The 15208-nt window shown below is 41.2% G+C and overlaps 1 protein-coding gene across 2 annotated transcripts in view; it reads left to right on the top strand.

Annotated features, from left to right (window-relative positions):
- The first annotated feature begins 12510 nt into the window (after positions 1-12510).
- ppa2 (inorganic pyrophosphatase 2) overlaps positions 12511-15208 on the top strand; it is a 46228-nt gene continuing 43530 nt past the window's right edge. Inside the window, exon 1 of one of the 2 annotated variants that reach the window (XM_062982620.1) lies at positions 12511-12967. In XM_062982620.1, the coding sequence (XP_062838690.1) occupies positions 12751-12967 (217 nt within the window). In that variant the 5' untranslated portion in view covers positions 12511-12750. The remainder of the gene's footprint in view (positions 12968-15208) is intronic. The other variant, XM_008119199.2, reaches the window with a different exon arrangement.

Below are 15208 nucleotides of genomic sequence, written 5' to 3'. Positions count from 1 at the left end.
TAGAAGCATATCAGATGTTATTATTATGCAGCCAATGCTAATCTTTATTTTGCATCTCCAGTGAGTCCTGTGCCGAAGGCAGTATTATGCCTCTGGGAGCTGCTAGGCAAATACATTGTTCCTTGTCACTAGGGCATGGCGTTTTTTGGTAACCTATTGATAATAATATGTGGAAAGTCATGTAAGCTTGTGATCTCCTTTTTAAAAATAATTCCAGTTTGGACACTCCATTTACAAAATGAGATGTAGTCATGAAGCAAGGAGAGTAGTGTGGTATAGTTATTGGGGTGTTAGGCAAGGACTCTGGAGAATAGGGCTCGACTCCTTGTTTAGTTATGGGTGGCCTTGGACAAGTCCTACACTCTGAGTCTTAGAAGAAGGCAAAAACAAACCTCCTCTGAAGAAATCTTGCAAAGAAACCCCCATGTTAGGTTCATTTTAGGGTATCCATAAGCCGGAAACACCTTGAAGGCACATGACAACAAGCAAAATATCTTTGCTTCCCTCTCCCCAACCCATCCACAAAAAATCAGGTAATTTACAAAGAGGAGCCATGGAGTAAGCTGCGATAATTTAAAAGCTATTCTCACTTGCATTGCATCATAGATGTGCTTTTATATGAAACCACCGTTCCCAGGATACAATAGCGTTTATTGACAACCTCTTTAAAATGGTTGTCAAATTGGATGGTACAAGAAATATGGTTTTAAAACATGTAATGAGCGATGTCATTATAAGGATAAGTTGGAGGGGAACGAATAAAGAGGGGATTAATCGCAAGTTTCATTTTTAATTGCAAAAAGAATAATTATAGCAATGCAATTTATTATATCTATACCTATAATGGACATCAAAGGAACATGGTATAATTGTCTTCACATGATTTCCTATTTAGCCACTGATCCAGATGAAGCAGAGTAGACCATGGTCAACTTTATGTCTGACATGGAGATCACAGTGAAAAGACACCTGCATCATTTTTTTCTGTGTCAAGAGTAACTTGAGAAACTGCAAGTCGCTTCTGGTGTGAGAGAATTGGCTGTCTGCAAGGATGTTGCCCAGATGATATCCGAATGTTTTACCATCCTATGTGAGGCTTCTCTCATGTCCTCACATGGGAAGCTGGAGCTGACAGATGGGAACTCACCCCACTCCCTGGATTTGAACTGCTGACCTTTTGGTCAGCAGTTCTGCTGGCAGAAGGGTTTAACCCCATGCACCACCAGGGCTCCTGCATCATGATGTGCCTTTATCAACTGTGCCTTAGGATAACTAACTATTATTCATTGCCTTTTCAAGTGAGAAAAGGAAAAAAGACATATACCTTCAGTATCTGAACTTAGTAAATAACATGAATTATCAATAGGATGTCACACTGACTATTAGTGCTCCTAAGGAACAATTACCAGGATTTACAAGGAGATGGTCTATTGTCTTGGATCAATGATCAGAAAGCCCAGTAAGACTGACATGGTGTAGATATTGTAGAACTGAAACAGATGAGAAAAAGATAATTGAAAATAAGAATTTATGGAGGACTAGCTGTGCCCGGCCACGCGTTGCTGTGGCGAAGTCTGGTGGTATGGGAAATAAAGTATTGAGGAATTGGTGGTAGTTAAGGTAAAGGGTAAACGTTTTCCCCTGACGTTAAGTCCAGTCATGTCTGATTCTGGGGGTTGGTGCTCATCTCCATTTCTAAGCCAAAGAGCCGGCGTTGTCCGTAGACTCCTCCAAGGTCATGTGGGATGACTGCATGGAGCGGCGTTACCTTCCCACCGGAGCAGTACCTATTGATGCACTCACATTTACATGTTTTTGAACTTCTGGGTTGGCAGAAGCTGGGGCTAACAGTGGGGGCTCTCTCCGCTCCCCCAATTCAAACCTGTGGCCTTTCGGTCCAGAAGTTCAGCAGCTCAGCGCTTTAACATGCTGTGCCATCAGGGGATATTATTTCCTAAAGGTTGTGAATATACAATATTTCTGATTGTTTTTTTTTGTCTGTTGGAGGCAAGTATGAATGCTGCAATTAGGAAAAATGATTAGGATGTAATGGCCTTGCAGATTTAAAGCCTAGCTGTTTCCTCCCTGAGTGATTTTTTTGTTGGGAGGTGTTAGCTGGCCCTGATTCTTTCCTGTCTGGAATTGCCTTGTTTTCAGAGTGGTGTTGTTTGCGATATTTTATGTGCTTCTACTGTCTGTGGCCCTGAGAAAACAGAGGATTTTCCAGACTTTGATGATGGGAATACTTTGTTGGGAGGTGTTAGCTGGCCCTGATTGTTTCCTGTCTGGAATTGCCTTGTTTTCAGAGTGTTGTTCTTTATTTAGTGTTCTGATTTTAGAGATTGTATTGTTCTGTTTTATTATACCACATTAATTTTTATATATTCTGATTTTAGTGTTTTTGAATACTTGGAGCCAGATTGTATTGATTTTCACGGTTGACCGCAACACAATAATAATAATAATAATAATAATAATAATAATAGTAATGATAGTAATAATAATGACTTTGGTAATACATAGTGCTTCACTGCCTTCTCAGCTTCCTTTCTGGAAGAATCCTTTCTTGGGAGGTGTTAGCTGGCCCTGATTGTTTCCTTTGTGGAATTTCCAATTTCCTTGCTTTATTTACTTTCTTTATTTTTTTATTACTGTCCTGGTTTTAGAGATTATATTGTTCTGCATTATTCTATCCTAGAAATTATTTCATATCAAAGTAGAATCTCACTTATCCAACATTCGCTTATACAATGTTCTGGATTATCCAACGCAGTCTGCCTTTTCATAATCAATGTTTTTGTAGTCAGTGTTTTAAATTCATTGTGATATTTTACTGATAAATTTGTAAATACAGTACAGTACAGTCTTACTTATCCAACATAAGTGGGCTGGCAAAATGTTGGATAAGCGAATATGTTGGATAATAAGGAGGCGTTAAGGAAAAGCCTATTAAATATCAAATTAGGTTATGATTTTACAAATGAAACACCAAAACATCATGTTAGACAACAAATTTGGCAGAAAAAGTAGTTCAATACGCAGTAATGCTATGTAGTAATTACTGTATTTATTAATTTAGCACCAAAATATCACGATATATTGAAAACATTGACTACAAAAATGCATTGGATAATCCAGAACGTTGGATAAGCGAGTGTTGGATAAGTGAGACTCTACTGTAATTACTACATAGCATTACTGCGCGTGGAACTACCTTTTCTGTCAAATTTGTTGTATAATATGATGTTTTGGTGCTTAATTTGTATAATGATTACCTAATTTGATGTTTAATCAGCTTTTCCTGAATCCCTTCTTATTATCCAATATATTTACTTATCCTGCTGGCCTGTTTATGTTGGATAAGTGAGAGTCTACTGTATATTGATAATCTTAAATTATCTGCTTAGAACTGGATTATATGAGGCTCCTTCTTCACAGCTGTATAAAATGCATTAAAGTGGATTATATGGCAGTGTGGAGTCAAGATAATCCAGTGCAAAGCAGATAATATAAGATTATAAATGGGTTCTATAGCTGTGTGGAAGGGCCTTGAGTCTACACTGCCATATAATCCAGTGCAAATTAGATAATCTGTGGAAGAAGCCTAAGTGAGGCCTAAATCTGCCTGTCCCCTAACTGAAACCTGGCTGTCCCTTGGTTGCTAGGCAACGAAGTGGGCAGAGATTAGCCCTCTAAACTGGCAGCAATTGGATAAAAACAATTATTCCTCTCCCTCTAATTAGGACTTTATTTTTCTTTTCTTTTTGTTGTATCAACCCTGAGGCATGTGTGATGGGTTGTGTTGTCAAATTTCGAGGTTGGGGGGCCTGTAGTTTTGTTGCTTTGTCCGCTGCCCTGATGCCATCACTCTTTTATATATATAGAAAGCATGGGGGGGAGGTCTATTAAATTGTACACTTAGTGAAGGAACTGGAGAAAGAAAGACATCTTTCTGCCAGCTATATAGTAGAAACTGGACTCACCCCATGGATGAATGTGAATAATTGGGAGTTTCAGAACAGACAAAAGGAAGTAACTTTTTACATGATGTGCAGCTGAACTATGGAGTTTTCTGTTTCAAATTGTGCCACTAACTTAGTTTTCAAAGGAGCTAAATGCACCCCGAAGACTATCATTTACTTGCCATACTTCTGACTACATATGTAAGTTAGCTCTCCATATCTACAGACTCTGCATTCATGGATTCAACCACTCATGGCTTGAAAATATGATACAATAATAAAAAATAAGTAAACATGATATTTTCAATTTTATATATGGGACACTAGTTTACTATGACATTGTATACCAAGGATGCTGATATACCTTGGGGTCCTGGAACCAAACCCACCAGACCTTTGGCTATGCTTTCCTCTCTTATGCTTTCCTCTCCAGAGTTAAGGAGAGAGGTGCCCAAGATGAAGATCTCAAAGCATACAAAACAAGGGATTTACCATATTACCCCAGTCTCTGTTACTTCTCCCATGATAATTGCAATTTTTACACAGCAATTCAAAGTTTTATAAGAAGACTGAAGAGCCTTGTTAAGTGAGGACACTGGCAATGAATGGTTCATGAATGGATAAGAAAGTAAACACTTCCAATGTTTTTTTTCTGACTTCTAGTACTCTGTGAGAGGCTCATGTTAAAGACACGTTTACCCAGGAGCCTTATCTAAGCAACCATTGACTGCAGTAAAGTTCTGTTGGGAGGGATCAGTGAGCTGGAAACAATTGATTCAAAAATAATGACTGTTGCAGAGGACTTTGAACATTGCCCTCATGAACTGTTTCATCGCTTCTTCCCTTAGAACTGTAAGATAAAAATAGACCCCAAATGAAAAGAACACAAACAAAAATATAGATAACTAAGGGAAGAAGAATTACTTGCCAGTAACTTTTTAATATGAATTGCTGCTAGAAATTGCTAAAACTCTGTTATACATAAAGGGGGAAAGAGTGTTCCAAGTACTTTCACATACTGGTGCAGTGGAATAAGAAGCAACTTCTGTATAGTTTCTGTGTCTAGCATGCCTATTTACTGTATATACTCGAATATAAGCCTAGTTTTTCAGCCCTTTTTTAAAGACTGAAAAAGCCCCCCTCGGCTCATACTCGGGTGAGGGTCCTGGTTGGCTTATATTTGGATCAGCTTATACTCAAGAATATATGTTACATTTATTATTTTTCTCTATTATTGTTGCTACTATTACATTTATTTTACTCTATTTTTATTAGTAATAATACATTTATTATTTCACTTTGATCTTATTATTATTGCATGTATTATTTCACTCTATTTATTATTACTTGTATTATTTTCCTGTATTATTAATGTGTAATGAACTACTTTTTCTGTCAAATTTGTTGTAAAACATGTTTTGGTGCTTAATTTGTAAAATCATAACCTATTTTGATGTTTAATAGGCTTTTTCTTAATCTCTACTTATTATCCAACATATTTGCTTATCCAATGTTCTGCCGGCCCGTTTATGTTGGATAAGTGAGACTCTACTGTATTACATGTATTATTTTACTCTATTATTATTAAAAGGATACATAAGCACATTTACATTGAAGAAGATGAGAATACTGATTTGATCAGAGTTGGACAGTCTTATCTTAAATTTGAGCTTTATGTAAATATTCAAAAACATTTAACATACTGATGCTTCAATTAATGTAATTTTATTGTTATCTATTTTTATTTCTGAAATTTACCACCCTCGGCTTATACTGGAGTCAATGTTTTCCCAGGTTTTTTGTGGTAAAATTAGGTGCCTCGGCTTATATTCGGGTCAGCTTATACTCGAGTATATATGGGTAGATAATATTGGCAACCTTAACTTCATCATCCTCATCTAGTACATAATATTTTAATGTATAAAGTTGCCAAAACTCTATATAGTAGACATGATGAAAATATTAATTCAAAAGAATAAACTCTCATTGAATTATCTATTCTCTTGAAGTAAGAGGGTCACGTAGGGTGCATCATTGCAGAATTAAGGCAGTGTGACACCTATTCAACTCCCTGGCTAGGAACCCCTGGTGGCGCAGTGGATTAATCCCTTGTGCTGGAAGAACTACTGACTTGAAGGTTGGATTGCTGATCTGAAAGTTGCCGGTTTGAATCCGGGGATACCGAGGATGAGCTCCCTCTGTCAGCTCCAGCTCCATGCGGGGACATGAGAGAAGCCTCCCACAAGGATGGTAAAAACATGCATTTCTAAACCAACTGAACTGTCTGCTAGGAAATGAATCTCATTCTTGTGACGGCTGAAAGGGTTGGCAGTTCAGGACTAGCTCAGGTCCAATGTTTTCAGGCCAAAACCTGAGACTTAAGGATCCTGGTGATGTCATTAAGCATCATGCATTCAATGGGAGCCGCGGTGGCGCAATGGGTTAAACCCTTGTGCTGGCTGAACTGCTGATCTGAAGACCTGAAGTTCGGTGGTTTGAAGCTGTGAGACTGGGTGAGCTCACATCTGTTAGCTCCAGCTTCCCATGTGGGGACATGAGAGAAGCCCCCCAGCATGATGGTAACACATCCAGGCATCCCCTGGGCAACATCTTTGTAGATGGTTGATTCTCTCACACCAGAAGCGACTTGCAGTATATTCTCAATTTGCTTCTAACACAATAAAATGCATTAAATACTAACAACAGACACTCACAACTATCCATTCAAACACCACATGCTTATACACATATAAAAACTGTATTTTTCTGTTTGGATAGCCACCAGAAAGAAGGTGGGTTGTAGTGTTTTGGCCCTGGGATCGTCCTTCTAGCTATGGTACAATATAAACAGATAACAGATGAGACTATGGTATTTAGGGCACAGCATTAAACATATAAAAAATCAGAAGCAAAAGTCAGTGAAATTAACAGGGATAAAAACTATGGGGCTCCAAAATCTGACAAACCTAATTTTGTTCTTTCATTTTGTTCTTCATCTTAGATATCAGAGCAAAATCAGATTTGGTGTACTAGTAGCTACAGTCACGTGCTTATTTATTTATTTACAGTATTTATATTCCGCCTTTCTCACCCCGAAGGGGACTCAGGGCGGATTACAATGCACACAAATACATGGCAAACATTCAATGGCATTACACGTACGACATATAGACAGACACAGAGGCAATTTAACATTTTCCAGCTTCTGGCTTCATGACGGTATGCTTGATTTCGGCCACAGGAGGAGCTGCCGCTTCATCAACCACTTGTGACACCGAGTCCTTGATGGTAGTACTTCCTCATTCCTTTCCACACACTGCTGGCAGTTTTATGGTGTCGTAAATTAGTTAAATGAGCCTCCCTGCATAAAGCGGTACCTAAATTTTCTGCTTGACAGATGCAACTGTCTATCAAGCTGCTTAGGTCAACAGCGAGCTAGGCTATAAATAGTCGGGAGCTCAATCCGACCTGGGCTTCAATCTCATGACCTCTCGGTCAGTCGTGATTTATTGCAGATGGCTACTGACCAGCTGCGCCACAGCCTGGCCCATCTGACATAATAGAAATGAGTGCATCTAATCAGCTTATACAGCTGAAATACCATATTTCTTCAACTCTAAGACACACATTTCTCCCATACAGACATCTCAAAAAACAGGGTCCATCTTAGAATCTCAGATGTGTGTGTGTGATATGTTAGTGGCACTGAAAGTAGTGTGTTTAATTAATGACATCTTAGATTTGAAAAAATACAATATGCCAAAACACAACCACCAAAATGCACCATGAAAATAAATTATTCCAAGCTACAAACAGCCAAGACTGAGGATGGAAGGCATAGTAACTGAAGCATAAATATTCTAAATAGCCAATTTTCTGCCTGAGTTTGGAAGTTAAGGAGGGACAGCCCTAGTTAGTACTTGGATGGGAGACCAACAAAAACCAGGTGTTGTAGGCTATGTTTCACAGAAAAGAACTGGCAAAAACTCCGAATATGTCTTATGTTTTTTAAAAAAACCTATGAAATTAATGGGGCCTCATAAATTGGCAGACAACTTGAAGGCACACAGATATGTCATAGCAGATCAGAACTGATATGGCATTTTGGCGTTCGAGTAGAAAAAAAACACCAAAAGCAAACTATTACTGGTGGATGGATTGCTTGAGGCAATCACACCTGCATTTTATAGCTGAAAGGTTTATGTGAAGGATTGATTTCATTACGTTATATGCCCTTAATGATCCTTAGAGGCTTTGCAGAAGAGAGAATTCAAACAAGGAGGGTCAGCAATTCCAGCAAGTAATACCTGTTTTTCCTGCTTCAGCAAAAATGGGGAATCTGAATGGATACATACACAAAAATTGAGTGTGTAATGTGTATACAGGAAGGTGACTAGAGATTCAATATAAGCAGTCAAGAAAGGAACAGGACGACTTGTATGCTTTTGAGAAAGATCCAAACGACCTCAAGAAATTAATGATGCATTTTATTAGAAGAGCTTGCAAAAACACATTTTGACATTACGACTTTGGGACAACGGACATTGTGTAAAGGCAAGGTTGCATCAAGCAAAGATATGATTTTTTTTCTTTCACAGCAGAACTATAAATCGGCACTGACGAAAATGAGCAGAATATATAATCCTCTGGATTGGTAAAGGAGTCCATATCCACGGGAAGAAGGGAACTTTAAAATGCTCAGGACATGATGAGTTATTCAAACATATACAAAATGAAAGAAAATGAATCCAGGTGTAAATTCTAACGTGAGTCCAGCTTTTTCTCCTTGCGTCCCAGGAAATCCCATCACTGTGTTATGTAATGGGAATGCCATCATAATATCACCATGTAACAAAATTTGAAAACTTTTCTGTTCCAGGTTTAAAAGTGTTATTCCTGTTTAATTGTGTGGTACTTACTTTGAAAGTAGTTGTTATACTCCAGAAATTTCATTTTTTGTGGCTTCCACAAACTACATTGAATTGACTGAGACTCAATGAGATATTTATTGAAAAACTATAGCAATATGGTGTCGAAGGCTTTCATGGCCGCAATCACTGGGTTGCTGTGAGCTTTCCAGGATGTATAGCTGTGTTCCAGAAGCATTCTCTCCTGACGCTTTGCCTGCATCTATGCCAGGCATCCTCAGAGGTTGTGAGGTCTGTTGGAAACTAGGCAAGTGGGCTTTACATACTTGTGGAATGACCAGGTTGGGAGAAAAAACCCTTTGTCTGTTGGAGACAAGTGTAAATGTTGCAACTGGCCACCTTGATTAGCATTGAATAGGCTTACAGCTTCAGAGCCTGGCTGTTTCCTGCTTGGGTGAATCCTTTGATAGGAAGTATTAGCTGACCCTGATTGTTTAATGTCTGAAATTGCTGCAGGATGTTCTGCAAAAACAAAGTTTTTGCAGTTTAATAAAAAATTATATGCTTTTATTATAGAACTAATTTGGAAATAACATTTATAACCCAGGAATAAAAATTGTGCTACATTGTGTGTTTGGGCAAGCCTTCTTTGTTGAAATCTTCAATTTTTGCAGCTCCTCCTTTGTTTCAAGGCTGATGAGATGCAACCTGCTTGCAACCTGCTTGCAGAGAACAGAATGTAAAGCTGAAGAATGTAGCTTCATAGTTTATCAGATGAAAATGTTAGCCTACAATAACAGCCTGGTCTTAAACTGGTTTGACTGGTTCTCTTTTTCCCTCTTGGCTATTTCATTTGGTTTATTTGCTGCTAATAACGCTGGTAAGTATAAACTGATTGAGCATGTTTTAGTGGGAGACTGTGGTTTGAATCCCTGCTGGACTTTGAAAACTCACAGAGTGACCTTTTAACATGTCACACTCTCTCAGCCTCAGAGGAAGGGAATGGCAAGCCCCCTCTGAACAAACACTGTGATAGGCTTGTTTTAGGATCAGAGTTGGAAGAAATCACACGGGCCACCCAACCTGGTTCTACAGCAATACACAATCAAAGCACTCCCAACAGAGAGCCATCCAACCTTTGTCGTATCCAAGACAAAAGCAATGTTTTTCTGAATGAAGTACAAAGACCCAGCAGCGTTTACTCCCAAATGAATGTATCTGGGATTGAATGAGGTAGGTAAAGGTAAACGTATTCTTCTGACATTAAGTCCAGTCGTGTCCGACTCTGAGCTGGTGCTCATCTCCATTTCTAGGCCGAAGAGCTGGCGTTGTCCGTAGACACCTCCAAGGTCATGTGGCCAGCATGACTACATGGAGCACCACTATCTTCCTGCTAGAGCGGTACCTATTGATCTACTCACATTTGCATGTTTTCGAACTGATGGGTTGGCAGAAGCTGGAGCTAACAGTGGGTGCTCACCCCGCTCCCCGGATTTGAACCTGCGACCTTTTGGTCAGCAAGTTCAGCAGCTCAGCACTTTAACACGCTGCGCCACAGGGGGCCCCTATGGGGTTGAATGAAGTCTGGGTCATTTGTTACGGGGGAAACTGCAGGCACTGCAAATCCTGTACATTAAAAACCAATGGCTAATTGTCCATCATGTCCTTGAATACTAGTTGCTGAAGGACTATAGCAGGAGGCGGTTAGCGTGCTCCTTCGTTCCTTGCAAGGCTAGATTTTTATCTGATCCAACAAGCCTGAAATTATGTTGTTGAAGGTTTTCACGGCTGGAATCACTGGGTGGCTGTGAGTTTTCCAGGTTGTATGGCCATGTTCAAGAAGCATTCTTTCCTGATGTTTCTCCTGCATTGGTGGCAGGCATCCTGAGGTTGTGAGGTCTGTTGGAAACTAAGCAAATGAGGTTTATGTATCTGTGAAATGTTCAGGGTGGGGGAAAGAACTCTTGTCTGTTTGAGGTAGGTGTGAATGTTGCATCTGGCTACCTTGATTAGCATTGAATGGCCTTGTAGCTTCAAAGCCGAGCTGCTTCCTGCCTGGGTGAATGCTTTATTGGAAGGTGTTCGCTGGCCCAAATCGTTTCATGTTCAGAATTCCCGTTTTCTAGGCGTTGTTCTTTATTTACTGTCCTGATTTTAGTGTTTGTTTTTTTAAAAAAAAATAATAATAATACTGGGAGCCAGATTCTGTTCTTGTTCATGGTTTCCTCCTTTCTATTGAAATTGTCCACATGCTTGTGTATTTCAGTGGCTTCTCTGTGTAGTCTCACATGGAGGTTGTTAAGAGTGGCCCAGCATTTCTGTGTTCTCAAATAATATGCTGTGTCCAGTTGGTTCAAGTGCTCTGCTATGACTGACTTCTCTGGTTAAGTCTTTTCATGTTCCTTGATTTGTATTTCGGCGATTCTTAAGATCTGAGGCCGTTCCACATAACTGAATAAAATCTCTCATTGTCTGCTTTGAACTGGAATATATGGCAGTGTGGACTTGAGACGGCCCAGTTCAAAACAGATATTGTGGGATTTTCTCCCTTGATATTCTGGGTTATATGGCTGTGTGAAAGGGCCCTGAGTTAGTCTGCAGTGCTTTTCATGTTCCTTGATTTGTGTTTGGGTGATTCTTAAGATCTGAGGAATCTGCAACTCAGATATTTGACGCTTTTAGTATTTAATATTTTTATAGTCAATGTTTTCAATACATCGTGATGTTTGGTGCTAAATTCATAAATACAGTAATAACTACATAACGTTACTGTGTATTGAACTGCTTTTTCTGTTGGTTTGTTGTAAAACAGTGATTAATTTGTAAAATGATAATATAATTTGATGTTCAATAGGCTTTTCCTTAATCCTGCCTTATTATCCAACATATTCACTTATCCAATGTTCTGTCGGCCCGTTTATATACAGTAGAGTCTCACTTATCCAACATAAATGGACCGGCAGAATGTTGGATAAGCGAATATGTTGGATAATAAAGAAGGATTAAGGTAACACCTTTTAAACATCAATTTACGTTACGATTTTACAAATTAAGCATCAAAACATGTTATACATCAAATTTGACAGAAAAGGTAGTTCAATACGCAGTAATTCTATGTAGTAATTACTGTATTTACAAATTTAGCACCAAAATATCATGATGTATTGAAAACATCGACTACAAAAATGCATTGGATAATCCAGAACGTTGGATAAGTGAGACTCTACTGTATATCCTTTTCTTTGCACAAAACAGGGAATTTGAGTTACTTATTGCATTTTTATCTCTTTCCAAAAAGGGTGCATCTACACTGCAAAATTAATCCAGTTTGACACAACTTCTGTCATGGCTCAATACTATGGAACTATGGTAGTCGTAGGCCTTGCGCCTTCTCTGCCCAAGTGCAGGTGTTTCACCAAATTTCATAGCACTGAGCCAAGCAGTTACAAGAGGGGTCAAACTGTGTTAATTCTACAGTGTAGCTCAGGCATGGGCAAATTCAGGCCCTCCAGGTGTTTTGGACTTCAACTCCCACAATTCCTAACAGCCGGTAGGCTGTTAGGAATTGCGGGAGTTGAAGTCCAAAACACCTGGAGGGCAGGGAAGGCGAAAGACCTTGCAAAACTACAACTCCCATGATTCCCTAGCAGTGAGCCATGGCGCAGTCGCATTCATTCTGCAGCCTAGATGCACCCAATGTTAAGCAATGCTGGGCCTTGTCATTTGGCAAGGTCTTGAGCCACGTTCCGGGTGCATTTTTGACTCTTCACCCACTATTTCCCGTGTCAACAAAGTCGAGGGCAAAGGCATGGGCTGGAGGGCGGTCCGCTGAGCATGCTCCGAGTCCCCGGAGGAGGAGGAGGAGGAGGAGGAAACGCCGCCCGCCAACGGCTCTCTTTCCCTCCCTCCTTCCGTGCAACATGCGCGCCGGCTCGGCTCTGACTCTGACTCCGCTCCTGCGGCGGCTTCTGCTGCCTTGCCGCTCGTCCTACGTCAGGACGCAAAAGCAGAGGCATCCTCCTCCTCCTCCTCCTTTTCCGCAGCTGGCAGCGTGTCGCTGGCAAAGCGGCCTCATGGCGCACTACGGCACCGAACAGCGCGGGCGGCTCCACTCTCCCGATTACTGCCTCTACTTCAGTAAGTCGCAGCTTCCTTAGAGTCGCTTCAGCTTCCATAGCGCCTCGAACGCGGCAGGCCGGGAGGCATTGCAATAAGGCTTTTTAGAGGCGGGGCTTGCTGATAGACAACATTTAAAGGGCGGGGCTTTATAGTACGTGGCGTTCTGAAGGGCGGAGCTTGCTGGTACTCTCCGAGTACAAGGCGTTCTAGGAGCCGGATCTGTTGCCGGGCGGTCTTCTAAGGGCGGGGCTTGCTGGTACATGGCGTTCTAGGGGCGGGGCTTGCTCCTCTTTAGTGTTCAAAGGCGGGATTTGCTTCTGCAAAGTGTTTTAGACGTGGGGCGTGCAGTTACATGGCGTTCTAGGGGCGGGGCTTGCTGTTATTTGGCGCTCTAGGGGCGGGGCTTGCTCTTCTTTAGCGTTCAAAGGCGGGACTTGCTTCGGCAAAGTGTTCTAGGGGCGGGGCTTGCTGTTACTTGGCGTTCTAGGGGCGGGGCTTGCTCTTTAGCGTTCAAAGGCGGGACTTGCTTCTGCAAAGCGTTTTAGACGTCGGGCGTGCAGTTACATGGCGTTCTAGGGGCGGGGCTTGTTGCTACAAAGCGTTCTATGGGCGGGGCTTGCTGGTACATGGCGCTCTAGGGCCGGGAGTTGCTGGTACATCGCGCTCTAGGGGCGGGGCTTGCTGCTACAAAGCGTTCTAGGGGAGGGGCTTGCTGTTCAGTGGCGTTCTAGGGGTGGGGCTTGTTTCTCTATCTTTCTAAGGTGGGACTTAATAAATAATAATAATAATAAAACTTTATTTATATACCGCCCTATCTCCCGGATGGGACTCAGGGCGGTTTACAGTCATAAAAGCAACACAAACTTTCTGGGCTTTAAGGGGCGGGGCTTGAAAGGCGGGAAATCGAGACGGGTTGAGAGCTCATTTAAAAATGAAATGACACGAGGATTTAGAGCGGAGTTTAGGGAGAATGTTCCCATTTTGCCTGCAGTGCCATAAAATAGAGATTGTGTGCGTTGTCGAAGGCTTTCATGGCCGGAATCTCTGGGTTGCTGTGAGTTTTCTGGGCTGTATGGCCATGTTCCAGAAGCATTTTCTCCTGACGTTTCGCCCGCATCTATGGCAGGCATCCTCCGAGGCTGTGAGGTCTGTTGGAAACTAGTCAAGGGGGGTTTATATATCTGTGGAATAATGCACAGGGTGGGAGAAAGAACTCTGTCTGTTTGAGGCAGGTGTGAATGTTGCTATTGGCTACCTTAATTAGCATTGAATAGCCTTGCAGCTTCAAGGTCTGGCTGCTTCCTGCCTGGGGGAATCCTTTGTTTGGAGGTGTTATCAAAAGAGGAAACACCTCTTCCTCTGAGTATAATGGTGAAAGGGAAGAGCTTAATCTGCCCTGGGATAACAAAAAAGCAGCACTAACCAACTCTACTCTATTATGATGCTGCTCCTGGCCATTTTAAATGTATGGGCAGGAAAACTATGGGTGGGGAAAATTGGGGGGTATCCTTTGTTGTGAGGTGTTAGCTGGCCCTGATTGTTTCATGTCTGGGATTCTCTTGTTTTCAGATATTGTTCTTTATTTACTTTCCCGATTTTAGAGTTTTTTCAATACTGGTAGCCAGATTTTGTTCATTTCCATGGATTCCTCCTTTCTGTTGCAATTGTCAACATGCTTGTGGATTTCAGTGGCTTCTCTGTGTAGTCTGACATGGTGGTTGTGAGAGTGGTCAGGCATTTATCTGCTCTCCAATAAAACACTGTCCAGATTGGTTCCTCAAGTGCTCTGCTATGGCCGACTTATGTGGTTGAGTTAGTCTGCAGTGCCTTTCATGTTCCTTGATTCATGTCTGGGCAATGCTGCTTTGCTTGGTGATCCCTAGACTTCACCATTTGGAGCCATGGAGAAGAACTAAACAAATTTCTGGACCATCTCAACAGCATCCACACAAACATCTGATTCACCATGGAAAAAGAAAATGAAGGAAAACTGCCATTTCTAGATGTTCTAGTCATCCGCAAACCCAATCAATAATTGGGCCACACAGTTTACAGAAAACCTACAACCTACCTACATAAAAACTCCAACTGTCACCCAATTAAAGCCCTGGCAAACCATGCAAAAAAGGTGAACTGAACCACCCAAACTGGGCTCTACAGACCAGTGGATGCTCCACCGCAGACATCAGAAGATCTACAAGGCCAAGAACAAGCCATGAGAGTAAAGACAAAGATCCACCCAGAGGAAACGTGTTCTGA

Source organism: Anolis carolinensis, chromosome 5 (genome assembly GCF_035594765.1).
Source record: "Anolis carolinensis isolate JA03-04 chromosome 5, rAnoCar3.1.pri, whole genome shotgun sequence".
NCBI classification, from domain to species: Eukaryota; Metazoa; Chordata; class Lepidosauria; order Squamata; family Dactyloidae; genus Anolis; species Anolis carolinensis.
This window is presented reverse-complemented; position numbering and strand designations above follow the sequence as displayed.